This window comes from Acipenser ruthenus, chromosome 1 (assembly GCF_902713425.1).
Source record: "Acipenser ruthenus chromosome 1, fAciRut3.2 maternal haplotype, whole genome shotgun sequence".
Classification (NCBI taxonomy): domain Eukaryota; kingdom Metazoa; phylum Chordata; class Actinopteri; order Acipenseriformes; family Acipenseridae; genus Acipenser; species Acipenser ruthenus.
The window spans coordinates 32,043,697-32,069,051 of record NC_081189.1 but is presented as its reverse complement, the minus strand read 5'-3'; the positions used below and the strand labels follow the sequence as shown (position 1 = coordinate 32,069,051).

Below are 25,355 nucleotides of genomic sequence, written 5' to 3'. Positions count from 1 at the left end.
TTATACTGTCACAGATAAAATAAATTAAATAGCCTCAGTATTGAATATATTAAACCCTTCTATTTGACAGGGAATAAATAAACTAAATGAATCTCCCGAAATCACACATGTGTAGGCTTCTGTAAAAACTAAATAGAACACTTGATGCCATTAACACAACGTGAGATTATCTGAGTTAAACACACTCCCAGTCCTAGCTACCTAAAGATTTTGGTTTGCCGATAGCAGCCAATTACACATTGGCCTGACGCCAATTGAGGATTAGCCAAATGTTAAGGCGTTCTTCACAAAAATCCAACCATACACTCCTGCCACAGTTATTACATTGACTATAAAAACAGTCGTGCATAGCCTACAGTAATTAGGGTTATAACTTCTGCATATAAAAAGCAAGCAGAACAGGAATACACATGAATAATGGGATGTAATCTGAAGTAGACTACTTTCAAGTAGTAGCAGAAACACCACACTCTTACAACAGTATGCCCCAATTGTCAGGTTTAATATTTCAATGACATAATAGCAATACATTATCCTTATCCTGTAGTACACCAGGAATGAGAGACACATGAATCATAGACAGTTAAAAACGGACCTCAAATCAGATGTGAAATCTAAAACAATTAAAGCCAATGACAAAAACACTATTTTGATCCCAGGATTGGTAATATTCTCAGTTAAACCAAGGACACACTTTTTCTGTTTCCAAATGCCTATCAAAAACCAACATCGAAGACAAGTCAATTGACTGTTAGATTTTGGTTATAAAAATCCAGTTTTTAGGAAACCAATGATGAATTAATTCCTATTCCTCAAACTCCAGACGACCTTAACAGAAGATGACTGTCGCCAGTGATGCTAGCTGGGATATGGAAGTTGTGTACGTAACAATGTTAACTACACTTTTCCAATCCTTCAGACAGTCTGGCAATGCAAGATAACATCAGCCCCAAATGAAAGTGACTTTTTTTATCATAAAAACTTTTGTATTCTAAAGAAAGTAATCAAACAACCTGCACCAGTATCTCATTTGGTTTCCTTTGGTTCACATGAACGTTGCCAGAACAAGAGCAAACAATATATATCTTTTTTTTTTCATTTTGCAAATGCAGTGTACAATATTAAACGTACATTGCAAGCTTACTGTGTTGTTTTAGTCTACTACAGTAGCCAATTAATCACTTTTGTAAAACACTAATGAGACTCCAAGAAGATATGGATTGTCAAGCAAACAGGAAAGGCAGTCGTTATTGCACAGTATGACATGCTTCTTCCCAATTAAACGAACAAAAAACTCCCACGGAATTTGAATTTGCAAATGTAAACCTAGTAATAATAATAATAATAATAATAATAATAATAATAATAATAATAATAATAATAATGTGTGTAAATAACCAAGACTCCCACAAGTTTTAATATAGTTACAAAATGATAACACTTAAAATGGTAGTGCACCATACTTTACTTTTTTATTTATTTATTTATTTTTTTAAAGTAGATGATTATAAACCCACGTTGCACTTATAAACTATAACAGGAGCTTAAAGAAATCATTTATGTCAAGGATGTCTATTTGTTTAACAGGGTTGCTGGCAGGTGCCAGAGGATCCTACGAGAATGACAGGACGAGGCAAGGCAAGGGGTTGGAATGCAGTACCTTGTGTTATTCAGCTTTAGCAGGGCAGCAGTGTGGAGTAGTGGTTAGGGCTCCGGACTCTTGACCGGAGGGTTGTGGGTTCAATCCCCAGTGGGGGGACACTGCTGTTGTACCCTTGAGCAAGGTACTTTACCTAGATTGCTCCAGTAAAAACCCAACTGTGTAAATGGGTAATTGTATGTAAAAATAATGTGATATCTGTATAATGTGATATCTTGTAACAATTGTAAGTTGCCCTGGATAAGGGCGTATGCTAAGAAATAAATATATATATATATATTAACCAAAACTGCACACAAGAGCCAGGTTATATTACCCACTGCATGCATAATCTTACGTATGGGGGTCAGTCTTGTATCGACATCTCTTACCATGTTGGCGCCACATGAGTTAAAAACATGGTAATAAAATGAGAAACATAAGCTTCCCTGGTTACTTCTGCCTTCAAAATCTTCACAACTTAAAAACTGAAACAAAATTAAAAAATGTACTGTAAACTCAAACAGACAACCGAAGAAAATCCTAAACCACCAGAACCTGCAAATAAATAAAGTAAATTGAAAAACAAGTATATAACACAAAACCACGATGAAAGGCTGAGAAGCACACTAGGCACCAATTCAATCTCAAGGTTGAGATCAAATCAGTTAACGACTGAGACTGTGGTCATGCAGTTTATCACCTGAGGCAATCCTTTTTCGTTCAATTACTTACTTCTAAGTAAGGTCAGCTATCCATTATTTTTGAATTTGTTACCCTTCCATTTTATATATTTATCAATGTGTTTCCAAAACCGAACTTCATACCTAATCAGTGCCAAACAGCCCTCACAATTAGCTTGCTTAGTTCTGGATGTGTAACATGGAAAAAAGTGAACTGTTGCCATTCAAGGTCATCTCTTGTTAATACACCAAGAACCTCGCATATCCGACCCCCTGTGGACTGGGGTAGGCTGCTTGTGAAAAAGTCGGATTTGTGAATATCTATAGAAAAAGCATTTACACATCCATAAATAGGTTAGTGAACAAAAACAACACGCAAACTGCTTTAAACATGGGGACATTTTTTGCTTGAAAAGTAAGCAAACGTGAACGAGATTAATTAGCTACAAATGCACAGTGTTGCTATAAGCCATCTCCATGCAAAGCTTTTTTTTTTTTTTTTGTTTAAATACAAAACAAATGGTAAATGTACAGTAACCTGCAACTGATGGCTTCTTTCTTAACTCTAGAAGTCCTTGCCTCTCTACTCTGGTTCCGCTTTCTAAATGTCTCTGTCACGGTACTTTGCGCTCTTTATTGATATTGCCAACAACTGATAAGCAGCTCGGATTCAATATTGCTTCGGCTATCTTAAGCAAACGGCGGGTAAGCATTGCGTTTATGAAGCTTGTTTTGTTTAATTCAAATGCATTTAAAAGCTACAACACGCTACCAATATCTGCAAGCGTGCGCGCCAAAACACAAAAAAAGCTTTCTCGACAGGTGTATTGAAACGTCACTGGTACACGCAGCTGACTGACAGTGACACCCGCACAGAGCCCGCCTCTCAAGAGGAACGAACCAAAAGCCTGATTGCTATAACGCTTTCTTTCTGTTTCCATTGCTGAAGCTGCATTTGCTGCCAATGCCATCACTCTAGCCTACTTTTAATATGTATTTATTTATTTATTTAGCGAGGCGGCTAATTGATGAGGGCGGTTATGTGACGGTCTCTGTCGTGATGGTCGGATACGTGACGTTCAACTGTATTACTTTCTTATTTTTATTTCTGTTTATGTAATTGCTATTTAACTTTGAATTTGAACAAAATTGTATTCAGCATCTGTTGTACTACTACATTGAGGGAATAAAAAAAAAAAGAAAAAGATTATGGGCCTATTTTTGATGGACTCCACACCCCAATTTCCTTTTCCCGAATTTTTAAAAAATGCAATAGGAATGAAGTTTGTACCTAACTCAGTAAACACAACTCAATACACACACACACACACTTGCCACACAATATTTCTATTGTCTGCTCATTGGACAGGAGCTTCCATATCCAAAACAACACACATTTCTGTTGTTCAATGAGAAATTATGTTAAAATCATGACCTTTCAGTCCTTTCTGGAGAACACACTTCAAGTTTCCCAGCCCCAACGTATACCCCCTGGACATTATGACAGTCTAATTGGATTTGTTAAGTAAGCAATAAGGCACGACAGGGTGTGTGACATACTCTAATATCACCACGCCCTGGGTGCGTTGCAAGTTGCGAGGTTAACTAAATAAATTGAAAAAAAAAAGTTTTTTTTTTAAATTAAATATCCTTCCGCCTAAAGCTGAGCTAAGAAAAGAATGCCATATACAGTAACTTAAACATGCATTCATTAACAAAAAGCGATTTATAGTTGTTGAATTGAACATTGCCATTGAAAGTGCAGTTTTTCTTTATTTGATTCGATATACTTCTTGTAATTCTTAGTTTGTTAATTACATTAGTAAAATATCACTGTCCATTTTCATCATGACACATCGCAAATGAGTCTGCCTTTAAATCACATAGACTCTTCCTCACAAGACCTGCAATAGTATCAGGTGAGAGTGCTGTATTTTTTAATTTTTCAATCATCCTTTGTTATCCAGGGTACTGACAGGAGGTATCCATAACAGATTAGCGCTACCGCTTCACAGTGGTGAGAAAGACGTTATTTGAATGGAATACCCGGTTACTTATCAAACTGACTTTGCTGTTTACGACTGGACAACGTGGAGAACTACTGGGCCAGTGCTAAGAAACCATTTAAAACAATGATGGGCACAGCAGAATAGATGATACCATCGTACCTGGACGCATTTTTGTATAGGGAAAGGTATGGCAGGAATTGTCGAGATGCATTTATAAATATTCTGCATCAGATCACACAGCTGCGCAGGGGGTGAGAACAGTGGCAGCAGGTGCAACCGACCCGAGTATAAAACGGACATAGCGGCAGCAAAACATCCATTTAACCACCAAAATCTTTTGTTAAAAGCTAAAAGTTTAAGATATTTTTTTTAAATATTTATTTTCAGAATGGGATAGGGAAACGCTGTATTTCAGGGAGAAGGCGCAGAGAGCGATCAGAATGGTGAGTTTTGAATTGATTTGAATACTTTTCCTTTTTTTTTTCACTACTTTATTTAATAATTGGTGTCCAATTCAGACTTATTCAATATCTTATGTACACATCGGTTTCCCAAAAGGCCAATATTTACATAAATCTCGTCAGTAATTTTAATTGCGATAAATTTGCCCCGTTTTGAAAATAAGTGCCGACACATAGTGATATGCACGTGACCTGTTTTGACCAATAAGGATAGAGTGTTTAAAATACCCATTTTATAATTGTATTACAATCTACAGAAATGCATGTCATAATACATATTAGAAACCATTCTGAGATACACGACCTATTTCACTTTTTCAGATTAAATACGGGTCTGAATTGAAGCTATATGACTATTTGTCTTCCGAATTGGTGCAGTCTAAACATTTTAATGCCGTTTAAATCTAAATTCAGCTGTGGCTTGATATGGTAGGAAAGTTGTTTATCAGATAGCTTTAGTAATTGTTTGTCACCGCAGTGCAGACAACATCCTTTGTTTTGCTTCCAAGTCCAGACACAAACAGACTAGCCACAACCAACCAGCAAAATAAACCATTAAAGTACATAATGTACATGTGTACATATTTAAGCCTCTTGTATAAACAGTTCAGTGGAATGTTATCATCAACAGTATACAGGATGCAATAATATGTAGACAATAGCAAAGGCACATTTGAGGCACTTTTCGTCATTATATAAATTCAGCAATTAAGTACCAAGTTCTGCCTTCATGAATCCTTGAATCTGTGCTCAGATAGGAGAGAGAGAGAGTAGCCCCTACTGACTGGGCCTTTTAACTGCACAATGTTAAAAACAAAAATGTGTGAAATATATAGTATCTGCCTTCCTGGCTTTTCACCAGGGGTTTTGTAGCCTGTTAATCATTTGATACATTTCTCATTTCTGCAACACAGGGATTGGAGTGTGGGCTTTATAAACCTGGGTCCTGTCAACACCAGGCTTGGTGCGCATTTCACAGGCCTTTTTCACAACGTCTGCTGCACAGCTGGCTACGTTTAGACCAATGTTTAAAAAAATATATATATTTCTGATATCCATCAAGGACAAGTACCTTATTAAAAAATGAATAATAAGCAAAGATGAGAACAAATACGTATTTCAGTGCTGCTATTAAAATAATGCAGATTATAGAACAGTATTAAAAATAGTTTACACCAGCAGCGTGCAGTCAGGCCATGCAAGTCAAACCACTGCATGACCAATCGGAAAACTAAGAATGTTGCGATAATACTAAAATATGAAATGTGTTTTTCTGTCTTTATATAATCTTTTTTTTTATGCATGTTCATTGTGCGGACTGCTCCATTCTTTGTGCTATGTTCGAGTCATGCTGTGTTAGCTCTGCATGACAAGAGTACCAACTTAAAACAGTACCAGGCTCTTTGAGTGAAGTCACAGCCACACGCGAGTAGTGGAGCTCAAGTCATGCTGTAGTCAAGTAGCATGAGAGTCTGCGACTGCGCAAATCAAACAGATTTAATTTTGTTTGCACCTTTAGAGCGCCCCATAATGCATTGCGCACCAACCGAGGCAGACAGGCTAGGTTTTTCACTGGGCCCTAGTGCCACCCAAAGTACTGGCTTGTGGTATATGAATAAAAATACATAAATAATCAATGGCATATTTTTCTCAAATTAATAAATCAATACCTGGGTAGTAAAATTGGACCCAGGTGGTGTCGATGGGTACGGGTACCAGTGCCGACCTCTATCTAATGTTACATTCATATAGTCTCCCTGCACATCACTGGTTTACACAGTATAACTTTTCTGCGAAGGACCTTTCTAAGCTGTTGGGAAAGTTTAGGATTGGCAGAACTCATCCAAACCTCCTTGGCTTTGAAGAGTTTGTCTTGAACACCTTGTCGTCTGGGGGTAGATTGGGTGTGAAAACAAAAATGCCAAATCGCACAGCACTCCTATATGCTGCAGCATTTAGATGCTGAAAAGTATACATTTCACAAAGATTATACATTTACCACCCATTGCCTTAGGATAAATGAATGTTACTTGACAAACAAGTTGATCTTTGAATCTTCTAACCAGACTGTACATGCATTGCCAAAGTACTGAGGGACACATTTACAGTACGTTCATAGGTCTGTTTGGAATATATGTTTACAAATGAAATAAGGTACAAACCTTTCACAGACCATCTGCTATCAAGTCTGGGCACTTGTTTTGATTATGAAGCACACACACATACCACCAGAGTAGGGATTATAGTGTTGTGTAGTTCAATGACAATTCTACATCTCTTTCAGTTAGTTCATCTTGTTTGCTACTACTACCTTTCTTTCAGGAAGTCTGCTTTATCTGGGAATACTACTGTTTTATTTTTAAGCAATGTGTCTGAGGTAGATTAATGCACATGCATTTTAATTTCCATAATCACAGCACAAGTAATACTTTATCAGATAATCTAACTGCCTATAGGTTCTCTAGCAATCTCATCAGCAACACATTTTATTATGGGAACAAACTGGCAGATATTTTGCAATTGTTTTTCCAACTTCATTAAAGCTACAATGAATTCCTTGCAAAAACGACAAATGACCTGCTACACAGTATATTTAAGAAGGAAACTGAAACAACAACAAAAAAGACTATAATAATGGTACCAAGTAGAACACCTGTAATGCACAGATTACAAAACAAATCAGGTTGCTGTTTAGGGTTATACCAAAATCATATTTGTTAATAGTAAGCAACGCCAGATAGTGGCACAACATACAAATCAAAGGTGAGCACTATTTTAAATGACATTTTTAGTTTATTTTCAGACTATACTGGAAAGCATGTGAACCTGGCTGTGTAAAATACAAAATGACACACATATTAACATTTCTGAAATGAATTTCATAAAGTATGCTACTCATTTTCTCACACACCCTGTTAATGTATGGGGAGCACAACATAAGGCCTCCTGTACTTTCATAGATAAATAATGGGAAAATTACTTTTTTTTTTGATAGATGCACTTAAAATAGTTTTGTTAATATCATAAAAAATGTAAATCAACTTGACCAACATCCAATGTATGCACTCTTCACAATGTGTGACTCTGGACAGGTTCCATCATATATCCGTAGATTCTGTTACTCTAAATAACTTGTGGTGAAGACTATCGTAACCAAGTTTCATCACAATTGCTATACTGTATCGTATGCTACTCCAAGTGGGAGAGTAATTGCAAGCAGAAAAATAAAAATGTTCATAAAACAAATGTAGAATGTAACACATCTTTATTATACATGTCAACGGCCAAAACTCATATATATATATATATATATATATATATATATATATATATATATATATATATATATATATATATATATATAAACAAACATGTTTTTATGCAATTTGCCCCATCCCAAGCCTACATCTACCCTTCAAATGTGCATTTACAAATCTGCTAAAACAAAATATTACTGTACCACTATATTTAAAATAAATAGAAAAAAAAAAACAATAAAAAATGCATTCACTTTTTTCATATAACAAAAACAATAATGTTGCAGCCTGGCAGAAAAACAATGGCAAGCGCAAACCCATTCTTGGGGTGCAGTGAAGCTGCTCAGGGTCTATTAAAATAGGGGGAACATGGTGCATACATGGAACAGTCACTGTATCTGCCAATAAAGAAAAGCAAATGGTTTCAATGGGTGCAGCGAGAAGTGATGGGGATTAACGTGTTTGAGGCTGGCTTTCAATATTTCTTTTCCAGCACAGACTTTGCTGTGGAGATGTTAGCGTGCATTTGTCATATGTGTGCTGAAATTATAGTGAAAATACTCGATTATCACTGGACTACAGTACATTCATATTGTCGGTCCCTAGGATTAAATTAAATTATGGAATTGTTATAGCTGCTTTTAAGAAGTGCCAAAATAACACAAACTAATAACATATACCTAATATCTAAAAACTGGTAACTGTGTGCAATTATTTAATGCTACCTGCAAATGAATTCCATCATATTGATCACAGTTGTTGGTGCCATAATTACAATTTTATCCTAGGATTAGCCAAGCAGAAGTAATTTAATTCCCCCAAAACACAAAACTGCTTTCATAAATATATCATGGATCCCGTCTGTGCTTTGCATGCTTGCAGCAAACACATAAATATGGGTTACATTTTGCACCCACCTTCCTTCCCTGACTGGTAAATAAATTACACCTCATTTGTCAACAAAGCATGATCTTAAAGGCATGGCAATTGTTTTTAATTTTATAATCTCAGTGATTTTATACAGTTGCTGGAAGCCTTAAGAATACTTTTGTTTTTCCTCAGTGTTGTTTTGAAAAACAATTGAATAATAATCCTGTTGTTCCCTACCCTCATCCCAGACACCAGACCAAAAAAACACAATATTACAAATAGAAAACCCATTGAAACCAAAATATTTTAAACAAACAGTTGTACATAGAACAATGAAAAAATGTCAGTTACTATAGACTAAACCATTCACATGCGTAAAGGATGGAGGTCTGTCTAGTTTTCAGACCAATCAAGTTAATCCAAAAGGGTTTTAACAGAAAAGTGGAAAGGTGTACCCATTCCTAACTTAAATAAGCTCTTTTCTATGTGAATGATGTCCTATTGTACTGTATATACGTCATGTCTGTGTTGTCACATGTATGCCATGGAAGAATGTGTAACAAATGTCCATAAAAAAAAAAACAACAACAACAACAACATGATGACATGGCAAACAAAGTACCATTTTACTGGGTGCCAAACTTGACCAAGATTACCTTACAGTATAGCTTTGTACCAAATTTGAAGCCAATAACTCAATGCCTTTGGTTTATAATTCTCTAATCTCTGTAAAACGGCTAACTGTAATTAGTCAGCTGCATGACGTCAGAGATAAAGGGCTCTAAGCTAAATTTTTCCAGAAGCGTTTCTAAAACCAATATAAACATTAGCACCTCAAATAGTTTTTAACATGAGGTATCAGACGTTTGACACATTTATGAAAACATAAAAGCGTAATGATGCAGTGCAGGCAGAACTGCATGCGACCTGCCTAATAAATTGATATTAATCCAAAGTCCAAGTAAAAAATGTGAGTTAAGTCTTCATAAAAGCCGTCCCCAACCTTCAAACACTGCATGCTCTTTAGAAGATGAAAGAGAATGACCCCCCAATTCCTGCTGAACCCATTCATAACAGTGTGTAAACAGTTACAGTATCGTTTAGCAAAGTTGCTACCACATAGATGTCCGGAAATATAATTTGAATATAGGAGCTTTGTGTTTGTTTTTATTTAAAAAACAAACCGAATATACTAAAAATATTTTATGGGTTTCTTGTATTTTGTATTTTCCACTTGAATATGGAAAACTGAATTGTTATACTGTCATGAACTCTGTATTTTATTCCAGCAACAATTCTTTTTTTTTTTCTTCTTTACAACAAATGGTGCCCTTAGGACATGCTTTGTATTATTGTCTTTACAGACTGAAAAGACTCCTTCATTGCGAACAGAGGCATGTGTGCATGCATACCTTATACCCAAAACTTTTTTCTTTTACCACTTTTTAAAATTTTGTTTGTTGTATTGCACTGTAATGCAAAAATGAGCCAACTGGTTTGCCGAGTTACAGTTATGGATTAACATTTAATGAAACTGAACTATTGGCTTAAAGCTTAACAGCTTAAAAACAATTTCTTTAAATTCTACATTAACTGAAGGTAACTGCCCGAATTCACAAAAATATAACTTAAGCTTTATTTATATACTGTTTTTTGTTGTTGTTAATTATTGTCTTAATAAATTAAATAAGGTCTGATATACAAGAAAAGCTAGTTTTCTATGGAAGTTTATCTTCTTATGACAGGTGCTTATGGGATGCATTTTGTATTGCCCAGTATACTTTATTGGTTATTCTTTTATTTCAAAACACTACCCCAAATAACAGTAACAAGTACTCTTATTCTCTTAAAACTTCCTTTTTTATTTCAGATTTTATACCGAGTATATAATGTTACGGATACTTAACAAACACATAAAACAGTCTTTAAATTATAAGGGTGAGTTAAAAGGGCCTGCTGTCTTTTAGCAGTTTGATACAGGTTGACCTGAGAGTAAATTCAAGAACAAGCAACATTCAGCAGTCATCAGAGAGACTGGTGCCTGCTGAGTTTGTTTCATCTCACTCCGCTGTCCTCATTGAACTGTGCTTACGACATGGCCCTGTATACTGAAGGCCAGTATTTGAGCGGGAAATCAACAGCACCCGGTGCTCTGGATGGCTGTTTGTTTAGTCTGCAATTAAAGACTTAAGCGCCGAAGGTCCAGTTTCCTGTTTGCCTTTGTTTGTTTGTTTTTTTTTTCTTCTTTTTTTTACTGTTGTTCCATTTAGACCACTGACCGACATGTTGATTCCTTGCACTGCGCCAGCCTGGAGTATTAAGTCTAAATGCTAAGCATCATATCTTTTTTTTTAATTATTATTATTATAATGTTTTTAGAGTATGTAAAATAGATTAAGTCCATATTCAAGCACTTCTCGCAAAAGCATGAGTATTCACACAGTCATGCCATCATGCGGCTGTTCTTGGGAGAGGATGTCACACGCACACGCACACACGCACACACACACACACACACAGTCACAGAGGAGCGCTCAGCCTGAGTCCATGGTAAAGAGCTCTATATCCTGGGGGCTCCAGTACAGTCCCACTGTAGAGTTGTAGACCAGAGACCACACATAGGGGATAAAGAACTCTTCCGGCTGGTCCTCTTCCACATACTTGAATTTCAGCTCTGGAAACTTCTGCAGGAGACAAAAATAAATAAATACAAATAAAATAAATGTCATACAAAATTGTTTTCTGTTTTACTGAATGGTTTTTGGTTTCCAAAACATGGTATGATATGCTTTTTGCAGGTTTCATACATTTTCTTTGATTTCAATTTTTTTTTTAAAAATTAATCTATGGGTATCTGTTATGTGTTCAATGTGATCAATCTGTCAGAAAAAACCATAAAGAACTGACATTGATATCTATTGACCGACAGCCCTTTTGGATTGAAGGTCAGAACACCTTTAGAAAAAAAGAGAAAAAAATCAATCAATCTGTTTACTGGATGTCACTTTATTACGAACCTCAACACTTGATTAAAAAACGAAAATCCATTCTGAATAACTTCCTGTGCACTGTTTTGGTCAATACAAATCACTCACTAACTGTATTCATTGTTTTGATTATTGAGGATATTGATCGACACCCTTCAGATGTAACAAGCCTCTTCAACCTTTGTCCATTACCACCCACTTCTAACCACACATAGACTGGCTTTAAAAATGCGTGACGAAGTGGTCCTTTCTGGTTGCAGTTGGAGTTTGAAATACAGGTGCTCTGCCGAGGTGGGTACTGACTGTTATGCTCAGTTCAAACTCTGATACAGACAAATAACTGATAGTTCAATGTCTTATATACATATATAGGCCTTATATAATGCAGTCCATCATGTGCACGTGACAAGTTTCAGCTTTTTGGATAACACTGCGTAGCCATGTGCCTACTTTATTTCCTGACAGTTCCTAATAAAGCGGGATTTCTAGCAACGTGCACATGATATTTGTACGACAAATTACAGCATGTTTAATAGATACAGAGAAACTATTGTTGCTTCCTTTGTACTACATATTATTATAGATGACGGTTCTCTGAAGTCAGTGGTGGGGTAGTAAATTGCAGCAGGAGCAACAGACTGTTTAATTAAAAACCCATGCTATGTGACTACAAATGAAAAATGTCATAATGTTTTATTTATTTTATTATTTATTAACTACTATGGACAAATATAAAAAGGTGGTTAAGCCACAAAGCTTAATTTCTTAATGGGTCATGATAGGTAAGGGGGTAGTCCAATATTAAAACTCAACTCAAACCTATTGTTTTATCTATGTTCTGCTCGGTTATTAGTGGAGAGAAATAGAGCACTTCATATCCAAAGCACGTTCATCGCTTCTAAAGGCTCTAAACAGTGTTTGGAAGTGCAACCTTTACACTGTGCCAGAAAAAGAGGACAGAAAAATGTGTGGCTTTCCAGGACTAGATTTACTACTGTGCACATTTCAGGCATACTAATCCAAACCCCAAATGACTGAAAATGAAAGCACACTTACAGCACACTATAGCATAATATTGCATGAAAAACAACACATGTCCAAACAGATGCAGACAGACATGAATACACTGAATTATAGTGCAGAATATGAAAACTGTAGGCTGACTTAGTTTAATCATTTGTTCCACTTTTCCAGTTTTTAACAAATAATGCTTTTACAAACTTATTGAACACTTAGCTCTTTATTGTTAACTTTACTAATGACACCTGTGTTTCCCCATTGAAAACATGCGAGACATAGGAAAAGCAGTGATTGGTTACTCAGGAGAGGCAAGGCCTGTGTTCACCTTGCAACTTCTCTCTGAAGTGCACTGAAATTGCTATGAAAAAAATCTGACGATGTGTGTGTATTTAATATAGAGTAGGAAAATGCCAGACCTATGAATTGACAGCAATTCCTATGAGGTAAGAGTTACTGGAAACATTGTGTTGTCCTTTAAATCGTACTAAAGTAAACAACAAACAGTGGTCAAAAAAGTCTAAACATGAAAAATATCATTATGCTTTCACATCCAATCTTCCAGTCATGTGATTTTATGTCCAATGCCATACTATACAAAAGTTTAAGTAGAGCAGATTTAATCCTTTGTTTGATGATTCTATTCCCGAGTCCCTGCTAATATTATGCACAACTTCTATTTCTAGTATATATACACTGTATATATACTGTGTATAAAATTTGTCTTTTAAATAAATCTACCGATTGGTCAAAACAGATCACCATGGGTCGGCACTTATTTTCAAAAAGGGGCGAATCACTAGTAGAGATCCATGCACCACTAGCATTTATATACAGACGTGCTCAAATTTGTTGGTACCCTTACAGCTCATTGAAATAATGCTTCATTCCTCCTGAAAAGTGATGAAATTAAAAGCTATTTTATCATGTATACTTGCATGCCTTTGGTATGTCATAGAATAAAGCAAAGAAGCTGTGAAAAGAGATGAATTATTGCTTATTCTACAAAGATATTCTAAAATGGCCTGGACACATCTGTTGGTACCCCTTAGAAAAGATAATAAATAATTGGATTATAGTGATATTTCAAACTAATTAGTTTCTTTAATTAGTATCACACATGTCTCCAATCTTGTAATCAGTCATTCAGCCTATTTAAATGGAGAAAAGTAGTCACTGTGCTGTTTGGTATCATTGTGTGCACCACACTGAACATGGACCAGAGAAAGCAAAGGCGAGAGTTGTCTGAGGAGATCAGAAAGAAAATAATAGACAAGCATGGTAAAGGTAAAGGCTACAAGACCATCTCCAAGCAGCTTGATGTTCCTGTGACAACAGTTACAAATATTAAGAAGTTTAAGGTCCATGGAACTGTAGGCAACCTCCCTGGGCACGACCGCAAGAGGAAAATCGACCCCAGATTGAACAGAAGGATAGTGCGAATGGTAGAAAAAGAACCAAGGATAACTGCCAAAGAGATACAAGCTGAACTCCAAGGTGAAGGTACGACAGTTTCTGATCGCATCATCCGTCGCTTTTTGAGCGAAAGTGGGCTCCATGGAAGGAGACCCAAGAGGACTCCACTTTTGAAAGAAAAACATAAAAAAGCCAGACTGGAATTTGCTAAAATGCATATTGACAAGCCACAATCCTTCTGGGAGAATGTCCTTTGGACAGATGAGTCAAAACTGGAGCTTTTTGGCAAGTCACATCAGCTCTATGTTCACAGACGAAAAAATGAAGCTTTCAAAGAAAAGAACACCATACCTACAGTGAAACATGGAGGAGGCTCAGTTATGTTTTGGGGCTGCTTTGCTGCGCCTGGCACAGGGTGCCTTGAATCTGTGCAGGGCACAATGAAATCTCAAGACTATCAAGGCATTCTGGAGCGAAACGTACTGCCCAGTGTCAGAAAGCTCTGTCTCAGTCACAGGTCATGGGTCCTCCAACAGGATAATGACCCAAAACACACAGCTAAAAGCACCCAAGAATGGATAAGAACAAAACATTGGACTATTCTGAAGTGGCCGCCTATGAGTCCTGATCTGAATCCTATCGAACATCTATGGAAAGAGCTGAAACTTGCAGTCTGGAGAAGGCACCCATCAAACCTGAGACAGCTGGAGCCGTTTGCTCAGGAAGAGTGGGCCAAACTACCTGTTAACAGGTGCAGAAGTCTCATTGAGAGCTATAGAAAACGTTTGATTGCAGTGATTGCCTCTAAAGGTTGTGCAACAAAATATTAGGTTAGCGGTCCCATCATTTTTGTCCATGCCATTTTCATTTGTTTTATTATTTACAATATTATGTTGAATAAAAAATCAAAAGCAAAGTCTGATTTCTATTAAATATGGAATAAATAATGGTGAATGCCAATTACTTTTGTCAGTTTCAAGTTATTTCAGAGAAAATTGTGCATTCTTCGTTTTTTGTGGAGGGGTACCAACAAATTTGAGCACGTCTGTGTGTGTATATATATATATATATATATATATATATATATATATATATATATATATATACGTCAGCCATATTGGAACTTATAGCAAATAAACAGGACTGACAAGATTTATGTAAATGTTGACCTTTTGGGAAACCGAAGTGTACGTGAGATATTGAATGAGTCTCAGACACCAATGATTAATTAAAGTAGTGAAAAAAGCAAAAGATCTGTGTCGCTCTTAAAAGAGATTTTGGTGGTTAAATGGATGTTTTGCTGCCGCTGGTCTGTGTCTGTTCTTGTACTCCGGTCGGTTGCATCTGCCGCCACTGTTCCCACACCCTGTGCAGCTGTTTGATCTGATGCAGAATATTTATAAATGCATCTCGACAATTCCTGCCATACCTTTCTCTCCACATAAATTTGTACAGGTACGTTAGTATCATCTCTTCTGCTGTGTCCAGCATTGTTTAAAATTGTTTCTTAACCCGGGCCCAGCAGTTCTCCACCTTGTCTAACCGTAAACTGCAAAGTCAGTTTGATAAGTAACATTAGGTTACGGATGTAACCCTGGTTCCCTGAAAGAGAAGACGACCAACAACTACACTTTTGGGATATGCCTGCCACAGGTCAAGTATTCACTGAGCATTTTATATCAAAGCTGCCGATAGGCCCCTCCGTGGAGTGACGTCCTCGGTCCCGCCTCACCGAGGTAAATAGTCACTGCATTCACTGCACCGCGAATGTGAGTGATGCGACCTCGCAAGGTTTGTTGGTGGTATTCTCTTTCAGGGAACCGGGGTTACATCCATAACCGAACGTTCCCTTTCAATTCGAAGACGACCAACAACTATACTTTTGGGAAAGTATATCAAAGCCGTTGCGAGGAAGTATGAGCGGACAGCATATGAGGGACATCTCACTACCGCCATCTAGTGTTGGTGGTGTGTGCCTAATGAAGGCATAGAAGGATCTACCACATTAAGTCAGTAGAACCTGGTGAATGTATGCAGAGTACAAATATCAGTTAATGAAGCACCTCTAAAGAGAGCCCATGACATAGCCACACCTCTGGTTGAGTTCACGGCCACCTTCCCTGGTGGGGGTAGGCCGGGTATTAGTATACACAGTGGAGACTGTGTCCACAATCCAATGGGACAGCCGCTGCTTAGAGAGGGCTTGGCCCTGGGTCCTTTCATCATGACAGATGAAGAGCTGGTCAGACTAACGCAGCACTATCGTTCTATCCACATAACCTCTCAATGCCTGAACACAGCTGAGGGAATTAATTCTCCTATCCATCTCCTCCACAAAGGGAGGGGGATGGAAAGCCTCTAGTTCCACTGACTGATTCAAGTGAAAAGCTGTAATCACCTTAGGGAGGAAAACGGGGCAATAGATGGGATCATGACCTTTGGTCATGCACCAATTTTGAAAATACTTCCACTTGTAGGCATACAATGCTCTTGTGGAAGGAGCCCTAGCATTCTGCAGTGTACTGATGACTGCGTCTGAGAGCCCTAAGGTGGACAGATGGTCCCGTTCAAGGGCAAGACCCACAGTTGGAGTCTGCCCGGCCTTGGGTGCCAGAAGGTGCCTTTCGTCTGACTGAGGTGGAATAGTTCCCTAAAATTATGGGAAGTACAGAACAGACCATAAAAACACTTACTGTACTTAGAAAATATTGTAGAAAAGAACAAAGTATCTATTGCATCTATATCACCAATAATCTGCTTCGGCCGACTTTGTATATTAAATAGGTTTTGACTTTTAAACAGTAATATTGAACATACAGTTGCAGCTACTTGCTGGTTCCACTTGCCATACCTTCTGTGTCAATAAAATGACAGTGAATAAATATAGCAATCATTAACAACAACAACAATGATAATAATAATAATAATAATAATAATAATAATAATAATAATAATACCAACAAAAGTTTCTGAGTATAGTAATTTTGGACAAACAACGTTCCTCTAAAATACTATTATTAAATAGGGTTAGATCGTTATTGAGCATGTTGAAGCTTAAGAAAATATATATTTTTATTATTTTAAAGACATTTATATGGTATAAATCCACATTTTCCACAAGTGCACTGATATACTGGAATTAAACTGGAAATAAACTCAAGGTCTAATCCAGCATCCATACAGTTCACTGCCCCCCAATAGCATTGCTTAGCTGCAAGCCCATATAGCAAGTGCTTTCATTTCAAAGGTGTCTCTCCATATTACTGACTAGCTCCTGAGACTTGACAAGATTACAATCCAGGGTGGTATGACTCCCAAGCAAGAATAGTATCGATCATCCTCTATTTTTTAAAGGGTTTATGTATGACTTGGGCATGCAAAAAAAAACAAAAAAAAAAAAACATATTTTCAAGAGAAAATACATAACATCTACTCTCTTAGGCCCACCTACTTTTTACCTACTCTTCATGCTTATGATGATGCAACTCCTCTAAAGTAAAAATAAATACATCTATAAATAATTCCCCTAACCCAGCTGCTTTCTTTACAGTCTACTCCTAATATTAATACTCGTTTGTTTGTCCTGTTTTTCTGTTATCGGCTTCCCCTGAGAAAATTAATACTTATTCAATGGTCAAATGACATGTCTTACCACCCTCCTCTACATGCAATATAATTGCTCTGAAACTAATTATTACTCTGTACCAAATAGGAATGTTACATACTGAGCACTTGAAAGTAATTTGCTCTTAAATAGAGAAATGAATCCCCATTTCTATGGAAGATCAACAATTTTCAGCATTTGAAAGCTGCCTACAACGTGTCATCATGTTGGCACCGTCTCTGAGGAACGTTATACTGCAGTGAGTACTGGAGGAGATAAAACATGGCCTGTTTCATTATTTATATGAATGTGGCTACATCCAAGAATACACTGTCACAGCAGGACGGGATTAGAACAAGGATGACAAAGATGGCACAGCTTTTCCTCCCATTAATAATGAACAAATATCTTCTCATATTATTATGATTCAGGGTGTCAAGTGTTTCCCTCGTGTTGGGCCAACAGCCGGCACTTATTTAAACCTGATCCAGTTTCCATATTTCTTATTTATTATAAGAGCATTTTTCAGCCAAATAACAGCATGTCATGTGTCTCTCACTGTCCCACTCAATTATCTATAAGATCTACCACACAAATCAAATGTAACCATTTTGTCTTTCAATACAGATTTACTTTTTGGTTCATTCAGCAGACGCCTTTATCCAATTTACAAACTATAGTAGTAATGTACCGTCTGAAAGTTTGATACAGTGCTCTCCAGTTATAAGGCAGCCCTTTATACAGCAGACAAGTTAGAATCGGAATGGTCATGGCTCCCATTTGTCCCATAATGCCATTACACTATTGTCTCATTGTAAGGCAGAACAAACATTTGCGTGGTCTCTTACCTATGGCTTCTGTTATAAAGGGGAATCACTGTGGTATGTGAAAAGGTTAACCTCTGTAACCTAAGCTTAGTCCAGTAAAAACAAAAAAAAATAAAGAAAGTTGTAATTCACAGTTCTAGGTTTTAATCCTCAGTTGTTGTTTTTGATCTTGTCAGCAAACCTACCTCAATGCAGCTGATAACCTGTTGAACATGGTCTGGGGTGATTTATTCAGTATTAAATTTGCTGTGCTTTTGCATTCCCTCCTTGACCTTGTTTACTGAGGTCATTTAAAAAATGTATTTTTAGTTTTTATTGTATTTTTAGTCACTTCAAATTTAGGTTAGTAAACCCTTGATGGGTCGGTCTGATTACTGTTACATTTCAGATATTGATGCAGAGCCCTAAGAGTCAGTTTTAGTGAGTTAACAAAAACAAATAAATAAAAAATATATAAATACATAAATGTGTGTATATATATATATATATATATATATATATATATATATATATATATATATATATATATATATATATATATATATATATACACACACACACACACACATTATATATATATATATATATACACACACACACATATATATATATTCTAACATCACCAGACTCCGAGTGCGTTGTAAGGCTTCAACCGCCCCAGGCATGGTGATATTAGAGTATATCACAGACCCTGAAGTGCCTTATTGCGCTTATAAAATGGGTTACTAACTAAAGTAATTAACAGAAAAGTATGCTTTATTAAATATCCTTCGGCCTAAAGGTGAGCTCAGAAAAAATAGTTCCATATACAGTAACTTTTAAAAAAACAAAAATGCATTAATTAAAAAAAAAAATACAAGCGATTTATAGATGTTGAATTGAACATTGCCATTGAAAGTGCAGTTTTTCTTTATTTGATTCGTTATACTTCTTGTAATTCTTGGTTTGTTCATTACATTTTAAAAGTAAAATATTACTGCCCATTTTCATCATGACACAGCACAAATGAGTCTGCCTTTAAACCACGCAGACCCTTCCTCACAAGACCTGCCACAGTATCAGGTGACAGTGCTGTCATTTATTTATTTTTAATTGTCCTTTGTTATCCATTCAGGACGGAGAATCCGCAATGTGGATGATTTAAATTGCAATTAAACAAACAAATTAATGACAAATGATGAATTTGGCCTTGTCCATGGGTGCTGACAGCTATCCGCAATGCTGGCCGACTAGCAGCTACACAATGACGTCATGCAGTCTAGTGCCGCAGAAAGGAAGTGGCTCGTAGGGCCACCTCCCCCAAAAGACAAAGCCGCCAAACCATGACTGGATAAAATGATGATGAATGGTTAACGCAGTGGCGCAATGCCATCTACGCCCAAAAATAGAAAATGGATGAATGAAAAGTAAACAGCCGAGACACGGCCCTGCCCCCCACGCATGAAATACACTGAGGGAGAACCCGGCCTCTCCGACCTGCCACCCACCCTGCAGAAACTAAATACGAACCGCTCAGCACTCCGGTAAGGAAAACACCCTACTCGCTGGAAGGAGGAAACCTTAGGGAATCCATGGCAGAGGGTAGCCTTTACTCCAGGCTCTAAAGACGGCCGTCTCCCTTTTTGGCCTTGCCGTGCGTGACTGAGAGGCCAAACAAAAGAAGCGACATGAATGAAAGCCACACAAAGTTTTTATGCGCTTGGATATAACGTGCTGATTAGTGGGCAGATTCTCCTTCCAGAAATACAACCAAGTTTTCCACGGTAGTAACAGGAGGCATCCATACCAGATTTGTGCTACAGCGGCATTATTTGCATGGAATACCTTTGCAGTTTACGACTGGACAACGTAAACTACTACTGGGCCAGTGTTAAGAAACAATTTAAAACAACACTGGGCACAGCAGAAGAGATGATACCATTGTACCTGAACAAATATATGTGAAGAGAAAAGTATGGCAGGAATTGTCGAGATGCATTTATAAATATTCTGCATTAGATCACACAGCTGCACAGGGGGTGGGAACAGTGGCAGCAGATGCACCCGACCCGAGTATAAAAACGGACAAAGACCAGCGGCAGCGGCAACAAAGCATCCATTTAACCACCAAAATCTCTTTTAAGAACAAACCAAAAATCTTTTGTTAAAAGCTGAAAGTTTAAGATATCTTTGTAAAACTATTTATTTTCAGAATGGGATAAGAAAAAGTTGTAGTTCAGGGAGAAGGCACAGAGAGCGATCAGAATGTCGAGTTTTGAATTGATTTAAATACTTACTTTTGCTTTTTTCACTACTTTAATTAATCATTGGTGTCCGATTCAGACTCATTCAATATCTCACGTACACTTCGGTTTCCCAAAAGGTCAACTTTCACATAAATCTCATCAGTCTTGTTTATTGCGATAAATTCCAATATGTCTGCCATTTTTTTCAAAAATTATCAAAAACTATCTACCAGTGATTTGCCCCTTTTTGAAAAGAAGTGGGCTAGTGATAACCCTAGCCTCTTCCTACAGCTTCAGTTACTTAAATACAGTATTATAAAAATAACACACATTTTCACATTCATATATATATGAAAATAAACCTCGACACATGTATACGAACCACTTCAGAGGTCTATAAAATAGCTTTTTACTTCTTGTGCACTGAAGCAAGAGCTTTAAAAACAACACCCACAATGTACAGAAAAGAAATGGAAGCAAGCCAAGCAAATCCAATCCAAAGGTCAGGTCACAGGAAACAGGGCTTTTGATTCCAAGGTTACACTGAACAGCACACACGCGTGCCCCCCTTGGGAACCCTTCCATCAGCTTGCCCATCTTTGCATTTCATAAAGTAAAGATCGTCATTGATTTAATAGCATCATTGATTAAATAGCATTTTCCCTTGGTATAAGAAAATTCTCTTAATAATATTACATTATTATATGATGTTATCTCAGGGATTCGTTGGTTTATAAAGGTTCCGTTAACTGTACAAAGAGAGATTATTGAACATTTTAATATTGGTGTTTATGAAGTTTAACAAAGACCTTATTGTAATTTCCAAGTCTTTTTGGCTCACTACTCATTGTCTAGGGGTCAACTGCATGAGCTGCCTGCCTTCTTATTTTACAAAGAGAGTTGGGGACACTTTCATCATGACCATAATTCCCATGTTCTAAACACAGCGGCAGCTTCAGCGACAAAACCTGTAATATTGATATTGCCGTACATAAATGAATGGTAACCTATCTGCAATCAGCCTCAGATGACTTGCCAGTGGGTAGGGGGAATGAAATACTGTATGATCAGTCAGGTTCAGAGACACTAATGACTGATAAAGTCTTTACATAATGGTTCTGAGTGGTGCTTTAAAGTAGTGGCACCTCCATAATAAAAACGCATGTATTTTAAAAATTTTATTCGGATACATAAAGGAACACCTGAACAAATCACTGATGACTTACTGTCCTGTAAATGTATATTTCACATATTGGAATATACTGGAATTTTTTTTCGGTATTTTAGCATTGTGCTGTTATTGCAGATAACTAATGGAAAACCCTGCTTAGCACAAGTTACTTTATGAACAAGGTGAAACATTAAGGTAAAAATACAAGTTTGCTTGTATGAGGGAGACAATACTTATGTGCACCATATACCTTAAAGCGAAAGTAAATTTAAGGTTTAATTTTGTTTTTATGTGTAGATAATTACTGAAAAGCCTAAACAGGCTTATCGTTAAAAGGTATAGTCACATACATCTCCTGCCAAAGATAACACATTATTTATTACAAGTATCATTACCAAGAAAAAGAAAGTCACCATGACCTACATCTTTGTAGAAAATGATCTTAAATGCCACAGCTTCATCAAAACCAGACAAGCACTAAGCATGAAATAGCCTTGAAAGTTCAATTAGGAGTCAGTTATACCAGCAATGTCAAACTTAATAGTTAATAAGATTACATACAAATGCCCTAGTGATAGTAATAATAAAACCGTTTTTTCCAATGTAAACAATTAAAAATAATAGCGCGATTCTCATATGTGGACCGTCAGAAATGTTTTGACCTGCATTAATGTCAACTCAATAATTAGATGGAAAAACTGTGCCATAAGACTGCATGATCAACCAGTAAGAGGGACTGGCTTTTAATTTATTTGTATTGCTGTACATAAACCAAAATAAAAGATAGCACATAGCAATTAACACCAGGTAAGCACTATTTACTTAAAAAAGTATCATACTTGCAATAAACCGCTTCAATGCTGCTAATATGATTTCTGATAGCGATTTACCTAGTTTTAAATTCTGTCAAGTACTATTCGCACGGGACTAAAAAACAGGGGGGCCTCAGAGCTGGTCAAAAGCAGAGGATGTCCAGGATTCTCACAGACGTGGACTGGTTTTCTTCAAGAGAAGTCGTTAATTTTTTTTATTAAATTCAAAATTGTGTCCAGAGGATGCGGTTTTGCAAGTGATCTGTGAACAATGAACTAGATTTAAAACTCACGCAAAATGTAATGATGTATATATAATCCATGGTATTTTGATACTGCAATCCATTGAGTGGCCTTGGATAAAGGTGTAACCCAATTAATAATAATAATAATAATAATAATAATAATAATAATAATAATAATATTATTATTATTATTATTATTATTATTATTATTATTATTATTATTATTATTATTATTATTATTATTATTAATAATAATAATAATAATAATAAGCTTTACTTCTGTGTACAATTAACTAAAGTTTGAAATCTAAATGGTTTTTCCTTTTCCCTAAACAAACAAGATTTACAGAAAAAAATGACATTAAAAATAAAATAAATTTCAAAATTTACCTAGTGCACTTCGCATTCACAGCACAAGTTGCGATGAGACAATCGTCTTTTAATTTCTCTTCTTTTTTTGAATACTATCTTTGACATCGAATAATTGTTTACATCCAAACATATTTTCAAATGCATCTCTGAAAGCATCCATCACTCTCTTCTTCTACAAAAGCATTGAGGCGAATAACATGGAAATACTGATTATTAAAAATGGTCTGAATATTGTTGGGTTATTATAAAAAAACGAATCAAATAAAATTTAAAAAATCCTTTTTGCGATCGTAGTTTCCATTCCGGAGTTTGACTTTATAAACTAAAGTAAGGTCGGAGTATGCTTAATTTAAAATAAAAAAGGGTTGGGTTGCCATGTCATACTTTTTAAATGTATTTTTTAAATGTCATTTTTATTTTCCTGGGGATATGGCTCATTGCAGCAGAAAGCTAGTTGCTATGGTGATATACTTCTTCCAAGTAGGACTGCAATAAAAAGTAATAGAAAAGGTGGGATACTGGTCATGTGGCTGAATACAAAAACACAAATAAATGGTGCTAATAATTTCTAGTTTCTAATTTATTGCAAGTCGTGGAGACTCAAGCTGGTAAATTCCTGTGTAACCACCCACCCAACCCCCACCCGCCCACCCACCCCCTTCCCATAGCAAATCTAAACACACCTGAAGCTGGTAAACCAAGTCTAGTCTCAGTTCCTCTACACCAGGAGATCTAATCTCTACAGAAAAGCAGAACGTCTCCATATGCTACACTGTCATGAACCCAAACCTCAAACACACACACACACACACAAAATCAGACCAAACCAGCTTGGTGTTCTCTGAATGAGAAAGACTCTACAATAACTATTTATTTGCAGACAAAATGCATTATGTTGATATACACAACTTCTCTTTCACTGGTGATAATAGCTGAAGTTGATTCCCATGGACTGTTGTTTATATTCCTTTCTACATCAAGCAAAGATTTTGGTTGACATAACTAAAGATAACATTGGCACACAGGTACAGGATATTGCTCAGTCAGTCAACCACACAAATGTCGAAATAAGACAGGTAATCTCCCCAGCCCAAAAGCACTGACCAATCAGGGGACACGGAAAATGTGTCGGACAACTCTGGCTGACGCCATCCATTCCGCAATGACAATTTCCCACAATTTAATTTTCCTTTTTTCAGCGTTTCCGTTTGGAAAAACTGCTGCCAGTCACAGTGACTGGTCACTAAATATTTTACCAGTCAACAAAACAACATGTCATCGTCTGACACCTGTCCATTCTTAAAGCGATACACATACACAAAATTCTGAAGAATGAAGTAGGTCTATGTGGGGGCAGATAATGGAAAAAAAATAGTTTGTAACAATTTATTTTCAAAATTTGTTGAAATAATTTTTCCTTAGCATTCATATTTCACTTCTTTACACAATAGTTCTTAGTGTAACTTCAAACTACAGGTATAATATTAGCGTGAATTAAAGCATTGTGTACAGAAAAGATAGGAGGGTGCGCAAACTTACATAAGACCAGACTGACATATCTAGATTAAAGAGACCACGTAAAAAAACAATACAAAAATAAACTGCACTTGCTTTATGCTTTCACTTCAACGAACACACGAGGCACAGTCAATCGTAATCATGGATGAAAACAAAATAAAGAAATCGTCCCCTCTAGGAAGAACAAAAGGAGGCGACATGGATTGAATCGGCCTATCGGTGACTTGCTTTGTTAACAAGCA

At 36.5% G+C, this 25,355-nt stretch overlaps 1 protein-coding gene across 4 annotated transcripts in view; it reads right to left on the bottom strand.

The window, feature by feature from the left end:
* Window positions 1–10,700: 10,700 nt before the first annotated feature.
* The window catches only part of LOC117962753 (dymeclin-like), a 164,799-nt gene continuing 150,144 nt past the window's right edge, over window positions 10,701–25,355 (bottom strand). For all 4 annotated transcript variants that reach the window (XM_059023737.1, XM_059023756.1, XM_059023749.1 and 1 more), the window contains one exon: window positions 10,701–11,603. In XM_059023737.1, the coding sequence (XP_058879720.1) occupies window positions 11,454–11,603 (150 nt within the window). In that variant the 3' untranslated portion in view covers window positions 10,701–11,453. The remainder of the gene's footprint in view (window positions 11,604–25,355) is intronic.